Here is a 20961-nt window from a genome sequence, read left to right as displayed (position 1 = left end):
TATGGGGATTTTCAGCCATGATTGTAGCATGAAGCCTTGTAATTTCAATCTCGTATACAACATGTAAATCTATGTATGCATATGCCTAGAAATGAATCCCAGCATGAGATTCTAGAGATAAAGCATGCTAGATTTAGACATATAACATATGGCCTGTCTGTTCTACTTATGTTTTGTAATACTTGGATTTCTTGTATCATGTTGTGTGCTTTTGTTCCATCCATGAGAAACCAAGACCACTGACAACACTATAACCTACTACATCATCAAAAGGAAAAAAAAACATGAAGGGGGTATGATTTATACCTGTGAGATTTGGCTACATTTCCAAATCTCCAATGTTAGTCGAAAACCCTGTTTGGTCGTCCACCTTCGTGAACAACGAAACCCACTATTTTTTGTTCCTTTGCCATGGATGCCGACAGAAGGGATGTTCTCTGGTTTTTCTTCACTGTAGCTATCACCAGAGGACTTCGAGAGAGGGGAATACCGTGAGAAACCGGTTGCCCTCAACCAGTCCACCATTGATTCTTGTGGAACCTACCGGCAACTATCCTTACGTTGACAGAGAGCAAGATGAGTCTCAAGGATTCACCGCCTTCTTCTTTCTTGGTCGGGTTGGTGGCGGTTGCCGCTGCTGCTGGATAGAGGAACGGCTGATGGCACTCCCTTCTCCCCATCGACTGGAACAGAAAGGATCTACCAAAATCCCTTCACCTCTCTCTGTTGTGCACTAGGAAAAATGAAGATGGATGGAGGCTCCACCGCCGAATGAACAGGAAGAAGAAAAACGGAGTTGTCGCGTGAGACAGAAAGCTTTCTGGTTTGGGGTGTGGAAGAGTGGTGGAAGCCACCATCGGTCGAACGAGAGGAAGGAGCAGTTCTCGTGAGGAGAGAGAAAACCAGCGAGAAAATGAGAAAAGGGTTGGGCTTGAACGAATTTATATTCATTTCAAAAATTTCAAAGCGGGTCCATCTTATTAGCAAATTTTGGAAAGAGCTGTTATAATTTTTATAAATGCATGCCGGGGGGATTTTTATTGCAAAAAACATCTTCAAAAAGGGGTCCGCAAAAGTTATTTGCATCAGAGCCGATGAATTCTTATGAAATTACGAATGGGTACCCTTTAAGTCCTTAAAATTTCCAAAGAGGATTTTTATTAAATTGTTTGCAATTTCAGTGAGAAAGCGAAATATTATGTTGTATTTGCTTTTTAATGCCTTTGTTTTGTTTATAATTTCAGAAAAAGGGTTCGAAGATCCCTTGTTTTTAATTAATGATTACAATATGATTCTTTGAATTTCTGAACGTGAGATACTATGTATTGTAGCATGTTTACTCGACTTTGTTCTGCTGCCATTAAATCAATTGATGAAATGGCTTATTTTTGTTGTCCAGGTTACCATTTCGTGTAGTTAAACAAAAAAAAAAGTTAAATGATGCGAGTAATGTAACACAGAAATAATAGAGCTGTTTCCTCTTTCTTGTGGACCTAGCCACACTATGCTGAACCACATATACTGGTCTTGTGTGCATACTCTATTTCTTTGAGTTTTTTTCTCATCTTTACATTGCAACTAATTACCTTCATAAAAGCTAGCATCCCCCAAAGGCAATCGCATTCCATCCTTATTGATAGGATCCTCCCGGCCCATCAAGTGGTCATGGTGCAACATCATTCCTTCACCTTACAAACACCACTATTCAACCCTTGAAACCCATCAACAGGATCCCTCATCCATAGTCCTCGAACAAATCAATTAGGAAATTGTTGAGTACGACAAAAACGAAGTGGTGGCTCGTGAACTCTGTTGAGTACATCCAAAATAATAGGTAATGTTCCTTATAACATGAAAAGATATGAGCTCCGCCTATGATCCCTGAGCATTTGTGGGGTTCGGTGCTATAGAACTGAACTCACCTGTTTAGTCAATGCACAATCCATTAGTTCTAGTAAAGCAATTAGATAACTCAAACCAAGCTGCAGTTGCATTTAAATTCTGAAATAGATCATAATTTTCAAGGATATAACTCAGACTTTCTGATGCATCTAAATTAGGGCTTTTGGTCCAGCACATCTGAGTGATAAATTGAGAAGTTTTTTGAATAAGAAACTATCAAATTTGATAGGAAAATTGGGCAAAATTTGCTGCGACTGCTCCAAAAAATGAAGATACGCTTCAGTGACTTGACTTTTTTTAATGGATTGATTTTGTGGCAGTATATTTTAGTGTTCATTGTGCCTACAGTAGTTCTTTCTAGGGGTGGGCATTGGGCCGGGCCAGCCCGGTAAGACCTGGCCCGGGTCAGCCTGTCGGGCCCAAAGCCCAGGCCCAGCCCCGGCCTGATATCCTGGGTCTCGGCCCGGGCCCGACTCGGCTCGGCCTGACGCCCACCGCCTTTCCTTTTCCTCTCCCTTTCTCTTCACGCCCGACGCCCACCGCCGTTCCCCTTCCTGCAGCTAGGGCAGCGGCCCGACTGGCCAACGCTCATGTGCACCATTTGTGGCCGAGGAGGCGGTGAGGATGCTGGCGGATGGGCTGGGGGAGGTTTTCTGCCGGAAGGGTTCTTCCGGAGGGGGAGATCTGGCTGCCGGTTTGATCGGTTTCTGAGGGAGGCGTTCACGAGGGATGTGGCGGGTATGTCGGGCGACCGCCACGACACCGGGATCGCTGGGCCCGGTGCGGCTTGAGTCCGTCGATGGCCGGACGGCATGCGTCGCCGTCGACGGCAGGCTCGTTATGAACAACCCCTCTGTCGCAGCCGTCACGCATGTCCTTCACAACAAGCGGCCGTCGACGTCAGCCCGGGCCGCAGCTTGTTTTTTGATTTATTAAGACAAAAAAAGTTAAAAAAATTATTAATCCTTAACGGGCCAAATTGGGCCTGGCCAGGCCCAGCCCGGGCCCGACCGGGCCGGGTACCCGGCGGCGGCCCGGCCCAATGCCCAGGCCTAGTTCTTTCTGTGTTTTTTTGCTCAGTGACGATTTATGATGATCTTTTTTTTTTCTATGAGAATTATGTATACTACTATTTTGAATAAATAACCCCTCCTCTCTCTCACTCTCCCTCTCTCTCTCATACACATGCATTGACATTTCAAACATGTGAATAGTTGATTTATGGATACTTTCCAATTTTGACTTGATATGTATAGTAATCGATCGTTCTACTGTTATAGCAGAAATTAAAACATTCCACTTAATATTATTTCAAATAACATTACACACACATTCACACTATTATAGCAGTTAATAATATTATCTCAGCTCTAGTGCCTAGATGTTTCCATGTGTTTTTTTATAGCACAACTCACCGTTATGCAATGCCCATGTTTTCTATTTTTCTTTTTCTCAATTATTACAAAAAAATTAATAAGGGTATAGGCTATAATTGATAGATTCAATAACTGTTAAAACTGGCTGAAACTATCAGCTATATCATAAAGGGGGCAGTTATGGAAAGAGAGAAATGAGTTACTAAACATATGCCTGGCTGGAAGTCATAACTGAAAATCAAAAATTATTTCTTTCCTTGAGTGAGGCTGAAAAACTCGTATGGCAGTTTTGGAGGCCTTGAAAAGGGTCAATTTAACCCTGCTTTACAGCAAATGAACATCCCTTTTGCTGCAGTCATAGGGTTGAAGGTCCGGCAATGGAGAATTTGAGAGAGAAAGAGAGATAGGTTCTTATTTCTGCTCTTTTCCTGGTGGAGATCGCAGTTAGTGGCTGCTTGAGAGAAACACGAAGCGGAGAAGGCTGCTGATGGAAACTCGTTTAAGATTTGACAGGTATGGGAACATTCAGACGTGTATGCAGCATGTAGTTCATGTATGTTATGCTTATGGACTATAGATGTATAACCGTAAATATGTAATGTGTATATGAGCAGGCCTAGAGTAGAAAATAGGCTGTCGGACTGAATTTGTTAGTATGCATTACAGTAAAATGAATGGTTGAAAATGGTTATGCAATTGCTCCTGGAATTTAGAATATAAGTAGAATTTCTAAGGAAGCATGGTTCATGATCAGCCCTATGACAGAGGGTGAATGAATGGGTAATGTGACGTGATGAGATCTAAATTCCAGAAGTATATAAACTGATATTTCTGTATCATGTAGCACTTAACTGTAAATTTAGCAAAGAAAACTTCTGTTCTTATGAAGGTATGTGTATATACATACATGCATCTATATATTAGTATGCATGTGTATGCATAGATATATAGCATATACATATATATATATATATATAAGAATATGCAGCTGTGTATTTAAATAGTGGGATGTGTGTTTTGGTAGCTGGACGGAGTAAGAACATTCTTGCACATTGGAAAGACATGAATCACAACGGTGGCAGGTTCCTTCATGAATGGGCCTGGTCATAGTAAGAGCCGCAGAACTACTAGTTGAGTGAATTAGTATATGAAGGGTAGAGGAGGACTAACTCTTGGTTATCATGTCTCTGCCCTATCTTTGTAAAGATTCCATGCATTCTGTTAATATATCATTCATAACAGAAAACGGAAAAAGGAGACAGTCTTGTTTTTACTTTACTCTAGACCTATGTAAATCAGAGTACTGTTGAAGCCAGGTCTGCATAATACAGGGCTGCTAGTATTCTATGAGTGTCACTCAGTTTGTAGTTATTAATACTAGACATGTTGGGGGATACTTGACCATGATAAAAGCATGCAGTTCTTATGTTTTGATATGTTTATATGATAGTACATAACGGAACTCAATCTGATCTGGGTAATAGGTTTCTGAGATACCCATTTGTCTGCTGCTAACATGCTAGGCAACAGTGAGTATCTTCACAGAAATAGAAAGGTTGGAAAATAACATCATTTAGTGAACCTGCAGATCTGATTAAAGGATAGAATGATTTCCATGTTATCTACGAATTAACCAGAAAAAAAAATAGGTGAAACAAATCCCAAGAGCCAAATAGCCCTTCTGAATAAGATTAGCTTATGAATGTTATCAATGGAATTATAATGTTACTTAATACAAAAATTCATGCGACGAGCATAACTAACACATTTTGATGTGTAGCTCCTGCCTCCTAGTTTGCTTCGATTAATGTCCAGTAGAATGGCAAAAGCATGAGGACCTAGCCTTGGTTGTGAAATTGGGTATTTGGTAGTTGTCTCTATTGTTGTTCATGTTGATGACCAGCACTTGGTGCCTCCATCCTATAGTGATATATCTAGGGGGATAGACCAGTTTAATAGTGCTGCTTCATACCAGTCATGAGTCTGATAACCGAAAAAAAAATACACTCACAATAGTCCTTGTTGCCGGACCGTCAGGGTCACAGTAAGATCGCCGGAGTCTCAGAAGGATTCTTATCAAGTTTGATGCGATTTGGACTTGAAATGAAGAAGGCATCGAAGATGGAAGGGGTCGGGTGTTCTGTTCCTGCGTTTTTAGAATGCCTGTGAAATCTGAAAACTACGTTGGATTCCTGCGACCGGTGCTGTCAGCTCCAAAATCAGAAAATGTCTAGTAAGAGCTCATTGGATTCATTTGATTCCGACGATCATTCCTGTATGTAATCACCCCAAATTTTTCTAAAAGATTATGATGTTTTATCCAAGCACGAAACTCAAATTTAGATCCAAATTAAATCCAAAATACAATTTCCATATCCAAATTAGATAAGTTCAGATCCAAATCAATCATTTAAGATCCATTTACCCCTCCTTTTGACAAAAAAATCTCCTTTTAGAGGGTGATTTTAGCATTTTTTGGTGGACAAGACCAATTTTTATCTCCTTTTGACCAAAAAATCTCCTTTTAGAGGGTGATTTTAGTTTTTTTGGGTGTACAAGACCAATTTACCCTTCCTTTTGACAAAAAAAGTCTCCTTTTAGAAGATGATTTTAGTCGTTTTGGGTGGACAAGACCAATTTGCCCCTCCTTTTGACCAAAAAATCTACTTTTAGAAGGTGATTTTAGTCTTTTTGGGTGGACAAGACTAATTTACCATTCCTTTTGACAAAAAAAATCTCCTTTTACAGGGTGATTTTAGTCTTTTTGGGTGGACAAGACCCATTTGTCATTTCTTTTGACAAAAAAACCTCATTTTAGAGGGTAATTTTAGTCTTTTTGGGTGGACAAGACCCATTTGCCCTTCCTTTTGACCAAAAAATCTCCTTTTAGAGGGTGATTTTAGTCTTTTTAGGTCAAAAAATTCAAATTTAGGGTTTTGGCTCCAAAATCTTTTTTAAATACCCCTCGTTTTCCCCCCTCTTGGGTAAGATTGGCCCTTAGGAGAAACTCTAGTGTATTCTCACTTGAAAACTTAGAGTTTCTCTTGAGCTCTCTCTCTCCCCCTCTTCCTTTCTCCATTTCCCTCTCCAACTTGGAGCAAGCTACAACCCTCTTGGAGGCATCATCTTGGAGCTTCACTCAAAGGGGATTTTCAAGTGAAGGTGTTTAACTTCGTTAGGTCATTTCTCATTAGAGGTATGTAATCATCATCCCTCTTTTTTTTTTTTTCTCTCATCTTTATCTCTCCATGGCCAAAGGAGATAGCACTCAACCTCTTTTTAGAGACAAGAGGCTATGCTCAAGTGCACCGGGAGTATGAGAAGATGAGATGATATTTTATTTTATGATTAAATCATGTTCTTTCAAGTATTCTTGTTGTTGTTGTTGTTATTTTTCATTAATATTTTCTTATTATTATGCTATTCCTTTTTCTTGAACATAGTCTTGTTGATTGTTTTCATTTTCTCTTCTCATCTTCATCTCCCCATGGCCAAAGGAGATAGCACTCAACCTCTTTTAGAGACAAGAGACTATGCTCAAGTACACCAGGAGCATGAGAAGATGAGATGATATTTTATTTTATGATTAAATCATGTTATTTCAAGTATCTTGTTGTTGTTGTTCTTTCCCTTCATCAATATATTCTTGTTGTTATTATTATTTCTTTTCTTCAATATAGCCTTGCTCTTGTTATTTTCTTTTCTCTCTTCCTCCTCTCCCCATAGCCAAAGGAGATAGCACTCAATCTCTTTTTAGAGGCAAGAGGCTATGCTTAAGTGCATTGGGAGCATAGAAGGATGAGATGATCTTTCATTTCGTGATTGAATCATGCTTTCTCTTTTATTAAATATGGCATTGTTTTTCTTTCTACATTTTCTCCTCATCTTCATCTCCCTATGGCTAAAGGAGGTAGCACTCAATCTCTTTTTAGATACAAGAGGCTATGCTCAAGTGCACTGAGAACATGGAAAAATGAGATGATCTTTCATTTTAATCATATTCTTTATTTTCATTAATACATTCTTGTTGTTCTTTTGCTTCTTCTTATTTTCCTCTATTCCCTATTTTCCCATGACCAAAGGAGATAACTCTCAATCTCTATTTTAGAGTCAAGAGGTTATACTCAAGTGCACCGGGAATATGAGAAGATGAGGTGACATATCATTTCATAGTTACATCATGTCCTCCCTCCTAATTGAACCTTGTACTTTCCGTCATCCTCTTTCTCTTTTTCCTTCCTTGAATGTTGTCTATATATTTTCCATACATAGTTGCTTGGTTTTCTACTTATATGTGAATGTATGGTGGGAATGAGAATGTGGTTTGGGGACTCTTTATTTTCATATTAATTTTTGAGGTTGGGACTTGTCCAACCCGAGATAAACCCTCACGAAAGTGTACATGTTAATATGCATTTGCATGTCATTTTGCGCTAGTTTCCTTCTTAATCTTCCCATTAGGAATCCTAATGAGTGTCTCGTTATGTTGCTTGTTTTCTTCCATATCCAACGGTGGAAGAAATATATCCCTTACAACAAACTAAATAATAATATTTTATGCTTATTTTCAAAAACATTTTCAAAATGAACCTTCTAACATGGCCTTAGGGACTTAGCTTAGACTCTTACATGAGTCCAAGCTCCCCTCCGACCCACATAAAACTTGAAGTTGGTAATTTTAAGTTGTTCCTTGATTTCTAATCTTGTGAAGGTATGAATGTATACACATGTTATATACATCTATGCCAACAAGATGACCCCCCATCTTTCTCTCTCTATGCTTTCACTTTCCATTTTATAAATTTTCATATGTGCATGAATACGTATGTACATGTGCTCCATTTTCTCTCTTTCAAATATTTATTCATCTTTTCAAGACAAATATCTTCTCTTATAAAATTTCTCATACCCATATATACGTATGATATTTTTATTTTCCTTTAAAATCTCTCTTTCTCTTCAAATCAATACACCTTTTTCTCTTTAAGCTTTCATATATGTGTATATGTGATGGTATGTATGCATATATGCATGTCTTTCTCTATCTTTCTTTCTTTTCATAAGAGTGTTTTATCTCTTGTATTCTTTTTAACATTCTCCTCTCACGAACTTTCTATTTACCAACTTCATTAAGACCACAAACCAAGTAATGACCCAATATTGGAATCATGTTTGATGGTTTACAATCCCTATCCCTTTTCAAAAACTTTTCTTTCTTATATACAATAATTATAACAACGAAATCTTAGATGTATGTTGTGGTAGGAATGACTTTAGATGAATGTTGTGGTAGGAATGTTTTACATTCTTTCAATCATATAGGATAAATGCATCCATGCATTCTCACCCACTTTATTTCACTTATGATCACAAGCATCTCTCCAAAAGAACTTAAGTAAGAAGGGATGAAGCTCTACCTAGGTGGTAACCGAATTAGAGTAAAATTTCAAACCTACTTAAAGTCTTAAGAGAACACTAAAGTGATTTCAAAATGATTTCACAAGCTTTTCAAATGATATTTACTAGTTTCACTTTTTCCTCAAAACATTTCACATTTTCAAGCAACTCTTTAAGAACCTTTTCAAAAGTTTGAAACTTCAAACTTTCAATATTTTCTACACCGCATATAGAATCAAAAAAATGTTTAAGTTAAAACGAAATGCATCAATGATAAACATAGCCCTTGGGTTGATTACCCCCGGTAAAGGTGCCGGGAACGGTTGATCCTCGTACCGACGGGCGAGTCCCTTTCTTTCCTCTTTCAAAACAAAAACCTCATTATTCTGGAGCACTCCAAAACCAATGAAAATTTTGGGATGCAAACACTGTAAAATTTCATAATTTTTGGAGCAGCTGATGAAGAGATCATGATTTTTGAATGGCTGTCTGTCCCTCGCTGGAGTGCTTTCTGCGATGAAAAATCTGAAAACTATGCCGGATTCCGGCGACCGGAGTTGTCAGCTCCAGTGTTGGAAAATGTCGAGTAAGGGCTCGTTGGATTCATCTACTTCTGAAGTTCATTCTCGTAAAATTTCATAATTTTTGGAGCAGCCGATGAAAAGATATGGATTTTTGAATGACCACCTGTCGTTGGCGTGCATTCTGCGACGGCTGAAGAACCAGCGGCAGAACAATTGTCTCCTATGCCTATCCTCGTCAAATTCAGCTGGTGGGCAAGTTTGGGATTTGATTCTAAGTCCCTTGGGGTCCCTCAGAACAAATTTTGGAGCCTTTGGAGTAGTGGGTGAAGTTTCGGTGAATTTTACAATAGTCACTATCTTACACTAAGAATCCTAAATTAACGCTACGGTAGTTGATGGCAAACACAACAATGGTGGAGATTATTAAATGTATATTGTATAAATATATATATACATATTCACATATGTATGACATATTCAATACCAGAGGATGCACATATACATGAATTGATAAAAGACAGTAAAAGACCGTATATACCTGATACGTATGTTATAGTGATTATCCTCACTTATTGGGGATTGAAAATGGCTGATTGGTATTGTGTGATGAATCAGGCTTAAGGTGGGCTTCATAGATGAAACGTGGAATATGCTTTATGCAATGGTATATGCGAGTGCAAGTACGAGCTTTAGTCCAGGGGTTGGTTCTATCCCGAGAGATAGTGATGCCCATGAGCTTACTGTACTCGCACACTCCTTCGTGTGCACTAGATGGGCCACAGGGTATTGGGCGGCACAGGGGCCCGGGATTTTGTTATGTTTTTAGTTGGAGAGCGAGACGTCTCTTGGTTCCTCAACCTGGGTGCCTAGAGGGGCCAGTTTACCACTTCGGATAACAACGGTGGTTGGACCCTGCTGCTGCAGTGGTGATCTGGGATATCTCAAGAGACTTCATTTCAGGTTACGCTCGATCAGTTTGGATAGCCTAGTGAAGATATGTTCTACGCTACCTGTGAGTTGTGCCCATAGAATTTTCTATTGTTTGCTCGGCACGATGACCATGACCATTGTTATAGGGGACCACCGTGGTAATTCTACAAATATTTAGAAGTTATGTACACCTCGTTCATGATATGAATTGATGACTTATGGATGTCGGCCATAGAGTCGTCTTATGGATTTGTTTGACATAATTCCATACTTACTTTGTTAGGTCATGTTTCACTCATGACTGGATATTTCCATACTCATAGAAAATCTAATCCTTCTTTCTATCTCTACAGGTAGTTCTTGAAAGGTCGTGGCTATAGGATTGACATCCTCAGTCTTTGTGATGGACCGACATTGGCAATCTGGACACTACATCGAGTCTAGGCGTTGTGGTTACTTTAGTTGTTTGAGTCTAATTGTTTTGTGTGGAGTAAAAAAGGGTGTATCTAAAACAGTATTAGATGTTTAATTGGCATTTAATTTGTTTTCCATTTTGGTCATTGCTCAAGTTTGTTTGGAGTAAGACTCAATGTTGCTTCAGTTATTATCTATAAAAAAAAATTGGTGTCAAAAACTTGGGTCATGACAGTCGTACTACAATATGTGTGCATATCTTTGTAATGCTGAGAGCATTAATTAATTTATGGATGGATGCTACTGCATTGAGTTATCTTATATAAATAAATAACCTTCTATAATAAAAGGACTACTTAGAAGTTTTTGTTTCCACGGGAAGGTGGTCAAAAGTCATTGAACACAAGAGATTAGATCCACACCATGTGGTTGTTTAGCTAAGGTTTGTTTATGTTGATGTGGATCTCATGGTCATTTCCTAGGTGAATTGGAATACACATAATCTTGACAGGTGGAAAATTTTCTTAGGAAAATTAGAGAGCATTAGACAATCCATAAGAAAGTAAATCCATGAAATAATTTTGTTAGAATTGTCTGTGCCATTTGCTTGTTAATGATAATATTTATGTGTTTCAAATGGTCTAAGCAATGTGATAAAATCGACCCTATTGGCCAGGTAATCAGGAAAGATGTTCAACCTTCTCAAGTTCAAATTAATTATACTCTGACTTTATGCCTAAAAGTAATGAACTCTTTCTTTGCAAAATCCCAATTTTGCTCACATCTTCTTTGTTTGTTCTATGCTTTAACCTCCCTCTCTCTCTCACACACACACATGCATTGACATTTCAAACAACATGTGAATAGTTGATTTATTGATAGTTTCCAATTTTGACTTGGCATGTATAGTGATCAATTGTTTTGTTGTTATAGCAGAAATTAAAACATTATGTCTACTTAATATTATTTCAAATAACAGTACACACACACATTCACACTATTAGAGCAGTTAATAATATATCTTTGCTCTAGTGCCTAGATGTTTTCATGTGTTTCTTTATAGCGCAACTCACCGTTGTACTTCAATATGTGTGCATATCTTTGTAATGCTGAGAGCATTAATTAATTTGTGGATGGATGCTACTGTGTGAGTTATCTTATATTAAATAGCTAACCTTCTTAATAAATGACTACTTAGAATTTTTTGTTTCCATGGGAAGGTGGTCAAGTTGAAGTCATTGAACACAAGAGATTTGGTATATGGAAGGTAAGGAACAAAATGTTATTTGGTGAAGGAATTTTCAGTATGAAGAAGGAGGTAATAGGGATTTGGTGGCAATGTGGTGAAATATTTGTGGCAGACTTGAGGGGCAATTCACAAGATAAAAGAGAATGTTTTGTTTGGATAAAGACTATAATTGTGACTGAGCGGCCTCAATTATAAGAGAATGAATTGTGCATCTAAAATGTGTTGCTAAGGAAAATTGAAAGATAAATTGCAATGTATGTAGCCAATCTCGGCAGTGGATGGTAGGTCATTTCTAAGATTCATCTACTTCCAAAGGCAAGGGAGGGGAGGGGAAGAGAGTGAAGGGGGATCTGGTGAGGGTGGAGGAGGGGATGGAGAGGAGGGAAGAGAGGGAAGGGGAAAGGGGGAGGGTCGAGTGCTGGTGGAGGAGGGGAGGGAGAACAAGGGAAGAGCGGGTAGGGGAAGAGGGGAAAGGGGATTTTGTGTAGGTTGAGCATGAAGGAGGGGAGGGAGGAGAGGGAGAGGTGAGAGAGTGTAGGGGAAGTTAAATGACGGACATTGGGAGGTTTTCTCCCTATGCACCTGTAAATGAAATTATCGCCTGATCTGAGCCATCTAAACGAGCACAATCGGACGGTCAAGGATAAAGGGATCCATTGGGTTGATTTTGTGTCAAGTTAAATCGACACCTTATATACATATATAAGGGAAGGATTGTAGGATTGGAAGACTTTGGCTGGCATTTATTAAAAGTCAGCCAAATGTATTTTTTTGTCCCGGCTTTTCCATGTGTCGGTCCTTGTGTCCCCAACACAAGCAACCCCATCATTGGGGGAATGCTGTGAATGACTTCTCCCAACACTTTTTTTTTATTGTAAAGGCCATTTCTTTAGATTCTTCTCATGGAAGACCACAACTAAAGACCAGCACCATACCTTGTTTTCATGCTCCTTCTCAAGAGTACATGGTGGCTGGTGGTTTTCTAATTTGGCATCTCGGGAATTTTTAGTTGAGGGTTATGTTTGAGAAAATCTTTAACTCAACTTAAGCAATTAAGTCAGGTCAAATAACAATTAATGGAAGAGATAGCTTCAGATTTATTTGATTAGTATTCTATCCCTTGGTGTATAAGTTTGACCAATAAAATGGTTAGATGTAATGATAACCCATCAAGACAGTCATTGAAGGACATGGGCTTTTCATGTAGTTTTTTTTGTTTCTTTTAACTATTTTATATTGAAGTCTTTGTATGATTGTCTAGCTTTGATTATTTAATTCATTTTTTTATTGAATAAAAGGAAAGGTTTGTCCCAACATGTTCAACAAGAAATTAAATTGACCACGGTTTAGTGAGAAAACAAGTCAAAACGTTTTAATGAACCTTGATTACATTGGCTGCCTATTTTCAAAATGTCTTTTGGTGGCAACATTAGTATTTTTATTTTTTTTGTTTGCCGATAGCTTAGACCTGATCTCTCTTCAGTTCCCTTTAATGAGCAATAAATTTTGTTGGTGATTGTTTTCAGGTGATGTTTGGCTGCTTGAATAATTTTACTTAATGTCAAAACAAATATACTTCTTTTAATAGCCTACAACTTTTTAACATTGGAATTGAACAATTAAAGTTGGTACAAAAGTGGACAACACTTTATCTACTTAATTTTTAGGTGTTAGTACATTGTAGTGAAAATACATTAAAAGATATTTTGTAAATAAAAACCATTTTGATTATGAACCTATCTCTATAATGAAGGTACTTAGGCACGTATTGATAAAAGTCTTGTCCTCTAGGGCTTCAAGTGATCCACTCATTTTTTCTCCTATGATGAAGATTCTCTAATTTCATTACCACTTCTGGCATTGTTTATTTTCTTTTTCACGTTGAAAATTGATTTTTGAAGAGCCTTTGACTTGATGTCATGGGCCTACCTTCTCCAAGTAATGAGATTTATGGGATCTGGACAACTATAACTTCTTAGATTGAAAAATTAATATGCGCTAGGGTCATCCTTTCCCCTATTCAATTCATCAAAGCCACATGATGCACACTACTTCCAACTAGGAGGGATGTTGAAGAGTCTTCTTCTGACATCTATCTTCATAAGGGTTCTCAAAGCATTTAGTTCAATATGCTTTAGTTTTATTCAAGAAAACAAATATTCATGATGGTTTCAGGATTGATAAACAATGCTAGGAGTTCACATTTGCTTTCAAATTCGTGTAGCCAAATCAAAAAGGTGGTTGAGATAATGTTTGGTTATGAAGCAGCAGAGGTACCATGAATTTATGAACCTTTGATGCCTACCCGAGCTAGCTTAGCCACTTTGGATAAGGTGTGGGTAGGGAAGCTGCATGTAAGTTCTAAATGGTATCATTTGAAATGATGAAATAATTTTTCAATATTTAAAATTGGAAAATCATATTGTGCTCATGAACTTTTGTGATCTTGACATGCCAAACTTTACATCATATTTATAGGATTTAAAATTTATTTGTCTAGTAAAAAAATAAACCACATCTACAAAATCTGATGGGAGAAAATTTTACTGTTTATGAAAAAAATTAAAGTATAGATTATAGCATGGAGCTTGACAAACATGAAAAGATTGATCAAGGAAGGGAGAAACTATGAAACAAGAAGTAATGGTAATATATATCAAGGCAACCTTTAAACACAAAAGGGAAACAATAGGAACTGGCAGCACCATGGCATTTTGAATGTGCTTGCCCTTCTAGAGGAGTCTGAGCTTGCCTATTAAGGACAAAAGACATTGGGATCACATAAATGTTGTAGAAAACAGATCTTGAGAGTGATGCATGTCATGAACTCCAATACACCTTTAACGCTTCCAACATCCACAAAAGGCCTTCAGTTCATCTTTCTTCTTATTGTCATTCTGAACTCTCAAGTGGGAGAATGACTCAATTGTCTTTTCTAGACCATCCTGCCACATTGTAACACCAACATATAACCATTAGCAATTTCTCTTTAAAGACCTTGATAGTTAATTACGAAATATATTGAGACCTTGAGCGAAACAATTGGTGAATAACCGAGCAACTTCTTGGCTCTTGTGCAGTTGAAAGTTTCGTCAAAGATGATATGCTTGATTCGCGCACATGTAAATGGAGGTACGTCCAGTCCACATGGAGCTAGTAATTTATATGTCCATTCCACAATATGTGCAATTGGCATTATAAAAGATGTGAAAATACGATATTTAGGCCTGCAAGTCATGGAAAAAACATGATGAGATTATTATAAGTTCATAAAAGTCCTGAGAAAATGGAGGATACATTCGATAATTAATTATATATTGATAATCTTCATGTTTAGATATGTACAATTACTAGAAAATTTAGTCTTTATCATATTTTTATCATAACATATAAACCATTTTTGGACCCGAAAGGATGATTAGACTAACGATTAACAAAAATTTAGTTCCTCATTTGATTGACACGTGCATCAACTCCCAAAGAAAGCCCTGCACTATCATAAACCTTGAGGGCAAGAGGCAAGTGTGTTTGGCTTGTATTGGGATCGATTTAAGAACCAATACTTATAATTGCTTTCTGTAGTCTAAAAATTTGAATGAAGTAAGACCTTGCAAAACTATAAAAATTGTTACCAAGTAAAGGTCCTTCAAAATATGGCAAAACATTGAAGTTGTCTATGTTATTTTATAGTCAAGTAAACATGGTAGATTGGAACCACTTAGAAGCTTAGGACTAGCTACATGTACTCCAATATTATAATTTATAGTCCAGTGACCTGGTTGGTTTGAGGTTATGTCAACTTTAACGCTATGAAACATGTTGCTATCCAAATCCTATATGTTTGCAGCCCTATCTTTATCTTTTTTTTTTCTCTCTTGTAAACAACATAATAGGATGACAAACACTATTCACAAGTCAATGACAATGCATAGTAGCCATGATACAAACATATTTTGGCAGTCAAAGAGTTGAGCACCTTTTATAACCCAATGCTTCAAAAATTAGTGAGATAAACTCCCAAAACACCATTGGTTCCATGTTCGTCACGAAAAATGCCTAGAAAAAGAAAAGCAAATGATTAGATGCATAAGGAAGGAGAAAGTACTCTAAAAGTTAGCAAAACGTCTCCTTCATTGCATCTATTGCTCAACAAATGGGAAAAATATAAGAGCTAGAGGAGCACCTTTCCTGCAGCTTGTTTTTCAATAGTTGTACCCAACCCCAATGCCTTCTCAGCACATATATGAGCATGTGCCACATTTTCAACATAAACAAAATCAAATATGTTCTTTCCATCTCCAATTATGAACTGCAAAATGAATAGAAATTAAACTATAACCTTACTAAGCAAACTAGGGCAACAAGAAAGCGTATGACATAGTAAAATAAGAACTAAAAATGATTAATCACTAATTATCTAATCATTTGGATTAGCTCTCATTGGCACATTCAAGGTCAGCATAAAGAACAAAGACACCGTTTTAGCATTTTAGGTTATGTTTCAGGGTGGAGATAACATATGTTTATATGAATACTACCAAGAGATGAAGAAAAGATGGAAGTCAGCCATTGTGATTCAACAGGAGAACATAAAATTTATAAACTTCATATAGATTGAAACAGTTATAGTTTTCAATTTTCTTGGTGTTAGTAAGATTCATCAACTTTGGAATGATATGTTCTAATTTTTTAGCATTTTCTATACCATAGAAACTTTAACGAAAGACTACTTTTTTTAAAAAAAAATTAACCAATACAAAGAGAAAAATCACATATTACATTTTCTTATCTTAATATTAGAACACTTAATTTAGAAACATGAAATTCTACTAAAAGTTCGTGATCCAAAGATTTATTTTACCATTTCAGTTCAATTTCTTGAGTTAGCACTAATGAGAATTATATGACCATGTAAAACACTTGTTTCCAATAAGCATATTGGAATGCCATTAATAGTCCAGACCAGAATCAAACAAAGAGAAGGGAGGCTTGGTAAGAAAAATAGAAAATTGTGTGGATTGAAGCAATGGTATACAAGGAATTAAAATGCTGCCATCTTGCCTAATAGCACACCGGCCGCACCCACAAAATTTTAAAAACCAGTTCTCCAATTGATTGCCGCTGAAGGTACATAGCATGATTTTAAATTACTGAAAGGTTTCATAAAATTATTGTCAAGTGATTGTCCTGGAAGGTTTGCAGATTCAATTTTAACTAAACATCAATATATGCAGAATATATAAATGTGAAGCATTTTTGGCCATGACTTTGCTCAATCTAATTATTTAAACAGATTATGTAAATTTAATGGGTCTGTCATCATTCTCATAAGCACATTTCAGCCATAAATTGGCCGATTTAGATTTAATTTGAATAACCAGTCTAGTTTCTGGCGATATTTGAAGCTTGGAATAAAAGAGAATAATTATTTTAACACCATCTCATTTCATGTGTATTTGTGCACAAACAAATATACTCGTACGTGTGTTTTTTCTAGAGCTTTTCAAATTCTTGTCACGTATCCAACTCGTGTAAACATTATGCATAGACATGAACATGTCATTTACAAAAAAGAAAGGAAATGAAGACAGAAAGTGCATTCAAATTAGAAGAAACTAATTGTATAATATATATAATGTGCATGCCTTAGCATTGGTAGCCCTCGCAACAGCAGCAGTTACAGGCAAGAAAAGTTTATCACCGGGGCCAAAGATGCAACTTGGACGTATGGAACATGTTAAAAGCCCCCCTCTTCCATTCGCTTGTAAAACCAATGATTCTGCCTGAGCTTTGGTTGCTGCATAAGGGTCAATGTACTACAAAAAAAAAAACACATTGACATTATTTAACAAAGGGAAAAAAAATAGGAATTCATAAAGAATCATGAAGCGCGGTTAACAAAATCCAGTAATGTTATCTGCAAGTCAGCCATGGCAGTTGCAAAACTGAAACTGACCATCCTTTGAATATGGTGTATAGAATAGTGTATCATTGCTACCAGTAGAGGTTAACTTGGGTTTTAGTTTGACTAATTCAATTATGTGGGTGTGTGAAGGTCTATAGCGCAGACTACTTAGGTTAAGGATAAAAAGGAGACTCCTTACACAAATAGATCAACACTAGACATACTTTTATGCAATCTAATCTTAAAAGTTTTATTTGGTATGCAACGTATACATGCTAAGTCAATTAATTTTGAGTTCCAAACATGTTACTTTAATCACAAAGAGTGAATGCCTCCTAAAATTAATACTAAAACTTCAGGAGGAGAGAAATTAAGACATTTCACAAAAATAGCTTGAGCTGAAATATGTTTTGCACTAAATCAGTAATCATAGACATGTTAGCGTGTTTGATCTTTTGTTTGCCTTTTGAGGCACAATTAATATTATATAATATGTGTTGAAGTTTTCGTTTTTTGGTAGAACTTTACCTTTTTTGGGTATGTTAATGACTCGTCGCCATCAATAATCCCATGGGTACCATCAAGCACAACAGTTGAGGAGCTGGTGTAAATAAGTTTCTTCACCTCACACGCAACACAAGCATCTATAACATTTTTGGTTCCTACAAGACAATATTACTTGCTTAATATGTACATTGAACTTTCAGCATAATGAGGAAAAAGTCTACTCAATTTCAATTTTACCTTGAACATTCACAGAAGAGTGAAGCTTATAGTTATTAATACTTGAACTTGAAGCAGCCATGTGAAAAACGGTATTCGCTCCCTTGAAAGCTTCACATAAACAGAAAAGGAAAGATACCGTTATAAACAAATTGAAACCTTAAAAAAATTGAAAGTCTTCACAGATTAATTTCCTTCCTTCCAGCCCCCCTAAGCCCAGTAGCAGAGCCATAAATATTTTATTTATATTTACATGCTTGGCTTACAGTTGTCTGTCTGCAAGCACTATGAATGAATGTCCAATGAATATGCCCCAAATATTAGTGTAGTTTTATGTATATTTGAGGCAGATTAGTGTCCGCTCCAATATTTGGAGGCAGATTAGTTGGACACTCGTAGAGTGTTCTTACTAAAAAACGACCCTTTAAATAATGATAGCTTTTAAAATAATACTCATTAGCTACAAATTTATGGCTCTACCACTATGCCACATAGGTAGGGGTACCGGTACGGGAAAGCGGGTTTGGGTACGGCGTTTTCATCAATTTTGGTATGCAATACCGTGATAATTATATATTTTTAATTTAAAAATATAAAAAAACAAGAACAATGTGTTCCATGTAAAAAAAATCATCACTCATATAATCAATATTCATCATTCATCATTTGTTAACCATAATATGTTGACAACACATTAAAATATTAAAAAAATAATTTAATAAAATAAATAAAAACATATGGTAAACTTTACAAAACAAGTCATGAGTCAAAGAAAACTCAGACGAGTTATGTTAACTTTTTCTTTTATGGTGTGTTAGAAAAGGAAACCCTCCTCCCTCGAGAATGGGTTTTTATGTTCTCAAACCAAAAAGAAAAAAAAAAAAACCATTTAACGAAGACGGACGAGGGTTAAACGCTCTATGATTTCGTCGTCTATTCCGGCAAGAGTAGTGTCTCTGGCAACTACACCAGCTTCAACCAAAAAATTGACTTCTCGAGTACATTCTGTTCTTTTTTTTTTTTTTTCCTTTTTGTTTTCTAATGTACCCGTTCTTCCCCTTTTTTGGGTTGAGTATTCCGGTGACTGCCATTTTTTCCAGTACAAACTACAATATCCCTCTCTGCTTTCCAATCTATCACACTCTTTCTCTCCCTCTCTCTGTCAGTTTTTCTCTCTACCCGTTCTCAAACTCTCTCTCTCGCTCTACTCTTACAACTTTCTCGCTTTGCTCTTGCGCCTCTCTCTATCTTCCTCTGCTCCAGCACCTCTCGTCGCCAGCTGCCGTCCATCGCCAATGGCTGCCCAAGCTCTCGCCGGAGGTCCATTGCCAACTGCCCAAGCAACTGCGGAAGACACCAGAAGATCGAGAGGGAGAAAAGCATTGTGGGTTACATTTTAACATTTTAATATAGTTTGGATCTGATTCTGACCTGAAATCAAATCCAAAGATACCACCACGTACCCGTTTTGGCATACTGGTGTACCGATACCGGTACGCGGGTCATATGGATGTACCATGGTGACATAGCTCTGCCACTACTTAGGCTCCCTCTTTGTAAGCATTTCTTTAAGCCATGCTTGATACAGATTTAAGATCTGAGGTTGATTGAGATCTGTGTTGGGAGAGATCCACTGTTGGAACTTCAAATATGCTGTTTTCAAGTACATTTTACATTGAAAAACTACGGATCTAAGAACCAGTGCCGACTTGGCCTGCTAAGAGCTATGGTATCTTATTTGACGGATCTGGATTCAAGTTTATAAGTTCAAGTATGTGGTCTGGTCCAATCCAAACTCTGTTTCTGACTTGGGACATCCTCTTAATTTGCATGCTAGCAAAGCTATGTACACTCCAGCATACACAGGGGAAAAGAGAGAGAGAAAAAGGAAAATAACATTTAACGTAAGCCCAACAAAAAGTTGAACTTGAAAAAGATTACATCTACAAATCAGCTCTTAATACTTGTATGAGGTTGAGTTTACCATTATTTCTTCATAGGTTACGGAAAATTAACCAAACATCATACAAAATGGAGGAAGGGATGCGTTTCACTGAGACCTCTTCATTTCTATAGATAATATCATTTTTGAAGTTTCAAATGACAACCTAGTGCGTCATGTCATTTCTTTTTGTGTGTCTCACTCTAGTTGGACGATAAAGGCATAGACCAAGTAAGAGAGAGAAGAGTTCTTACCACGGACGACCTGGGCCCTGTCAAGAATGTCGATGGGGAGGTAGAGAGCGCGGCCGGACCGAAGGGCGTCGCCGAGGACGCCGGACTCCTCGTCGGGTTCGAGCACGATGGTCGGGCGGAGGTCGGCGATCCGTACGACCCACTCCGGGGTCTGTTGCTTCAGAAGCATTGATACGACGTGCCGAGCGACGAAGCCTCTCCCCCCCGTCACCACGCACACCCTCCTCATCTCCGACCCATCATCCACCGCCATTGTTCTTCCCCTCTTTCTCTCTCTCACTCACAGATCAGTAACTTCAGTTACTAGGGGAGGCCCCCCGTTCCGTTTTAAAGGGAGGGAATCAG

At 37.5% G+C, this 20961-nt stretch overlaps 1 protein-coding gene across 1 annotated transcript; it reads right to left on the bottom strand.

The window, feature by feature from the left end:
• Positions 1–14572: 14572 nt before the first annotated feature.
• On the bottom strand, positions 14573–20907 carry LOC116267192 (3beta-hydroxysteroid-dehydrogenase/decarboxylase-like). Its single transcript, XM_031648797.2, has 8 exons — positions 20617–20907; positions 18442–18531; positions 18226–18359; positions 17438–17608; positions 15976–16101; positions 15769–15848; positions 14821–15019; positions 14573–14737 (listed from the first exon to the last, which is right to left on the bottom strand). Exons 1-8 carry the CDS (start codon positions 20867–20869, stop codon positions 14633–14635), a joined length of 1158 nt encoding a protein of 385 aa, XP_031504657.1. The 5' UTR covers positions 20870–20907; the 3' UTR covers positions 14573–14632.
• Positions 20908–20961: the final 54 nt, after the last annotated feature.

The sequence above is a fragment of the Nymphaea colorata genome, chromosome 13 (genome assembly GCF_008831285.2).
Source record: "Nymphaea colorata isolate Beijing-Zhang1983 chromosome 13, ASM883128v2, whole genome shotgun sequence".
NCBI classification, from domain to species: Eukaryota; Viridiplantae; Streptophyta; class Magnoliopsida; order Nymphaeales; family Nymphaeaceae; genus Nymphaea; species Nymphaea colorata.
Note: the sequence above shows the minus strand (reverse complement) of the source record. Positions and strands in the feature narration are given on the sequence as shown.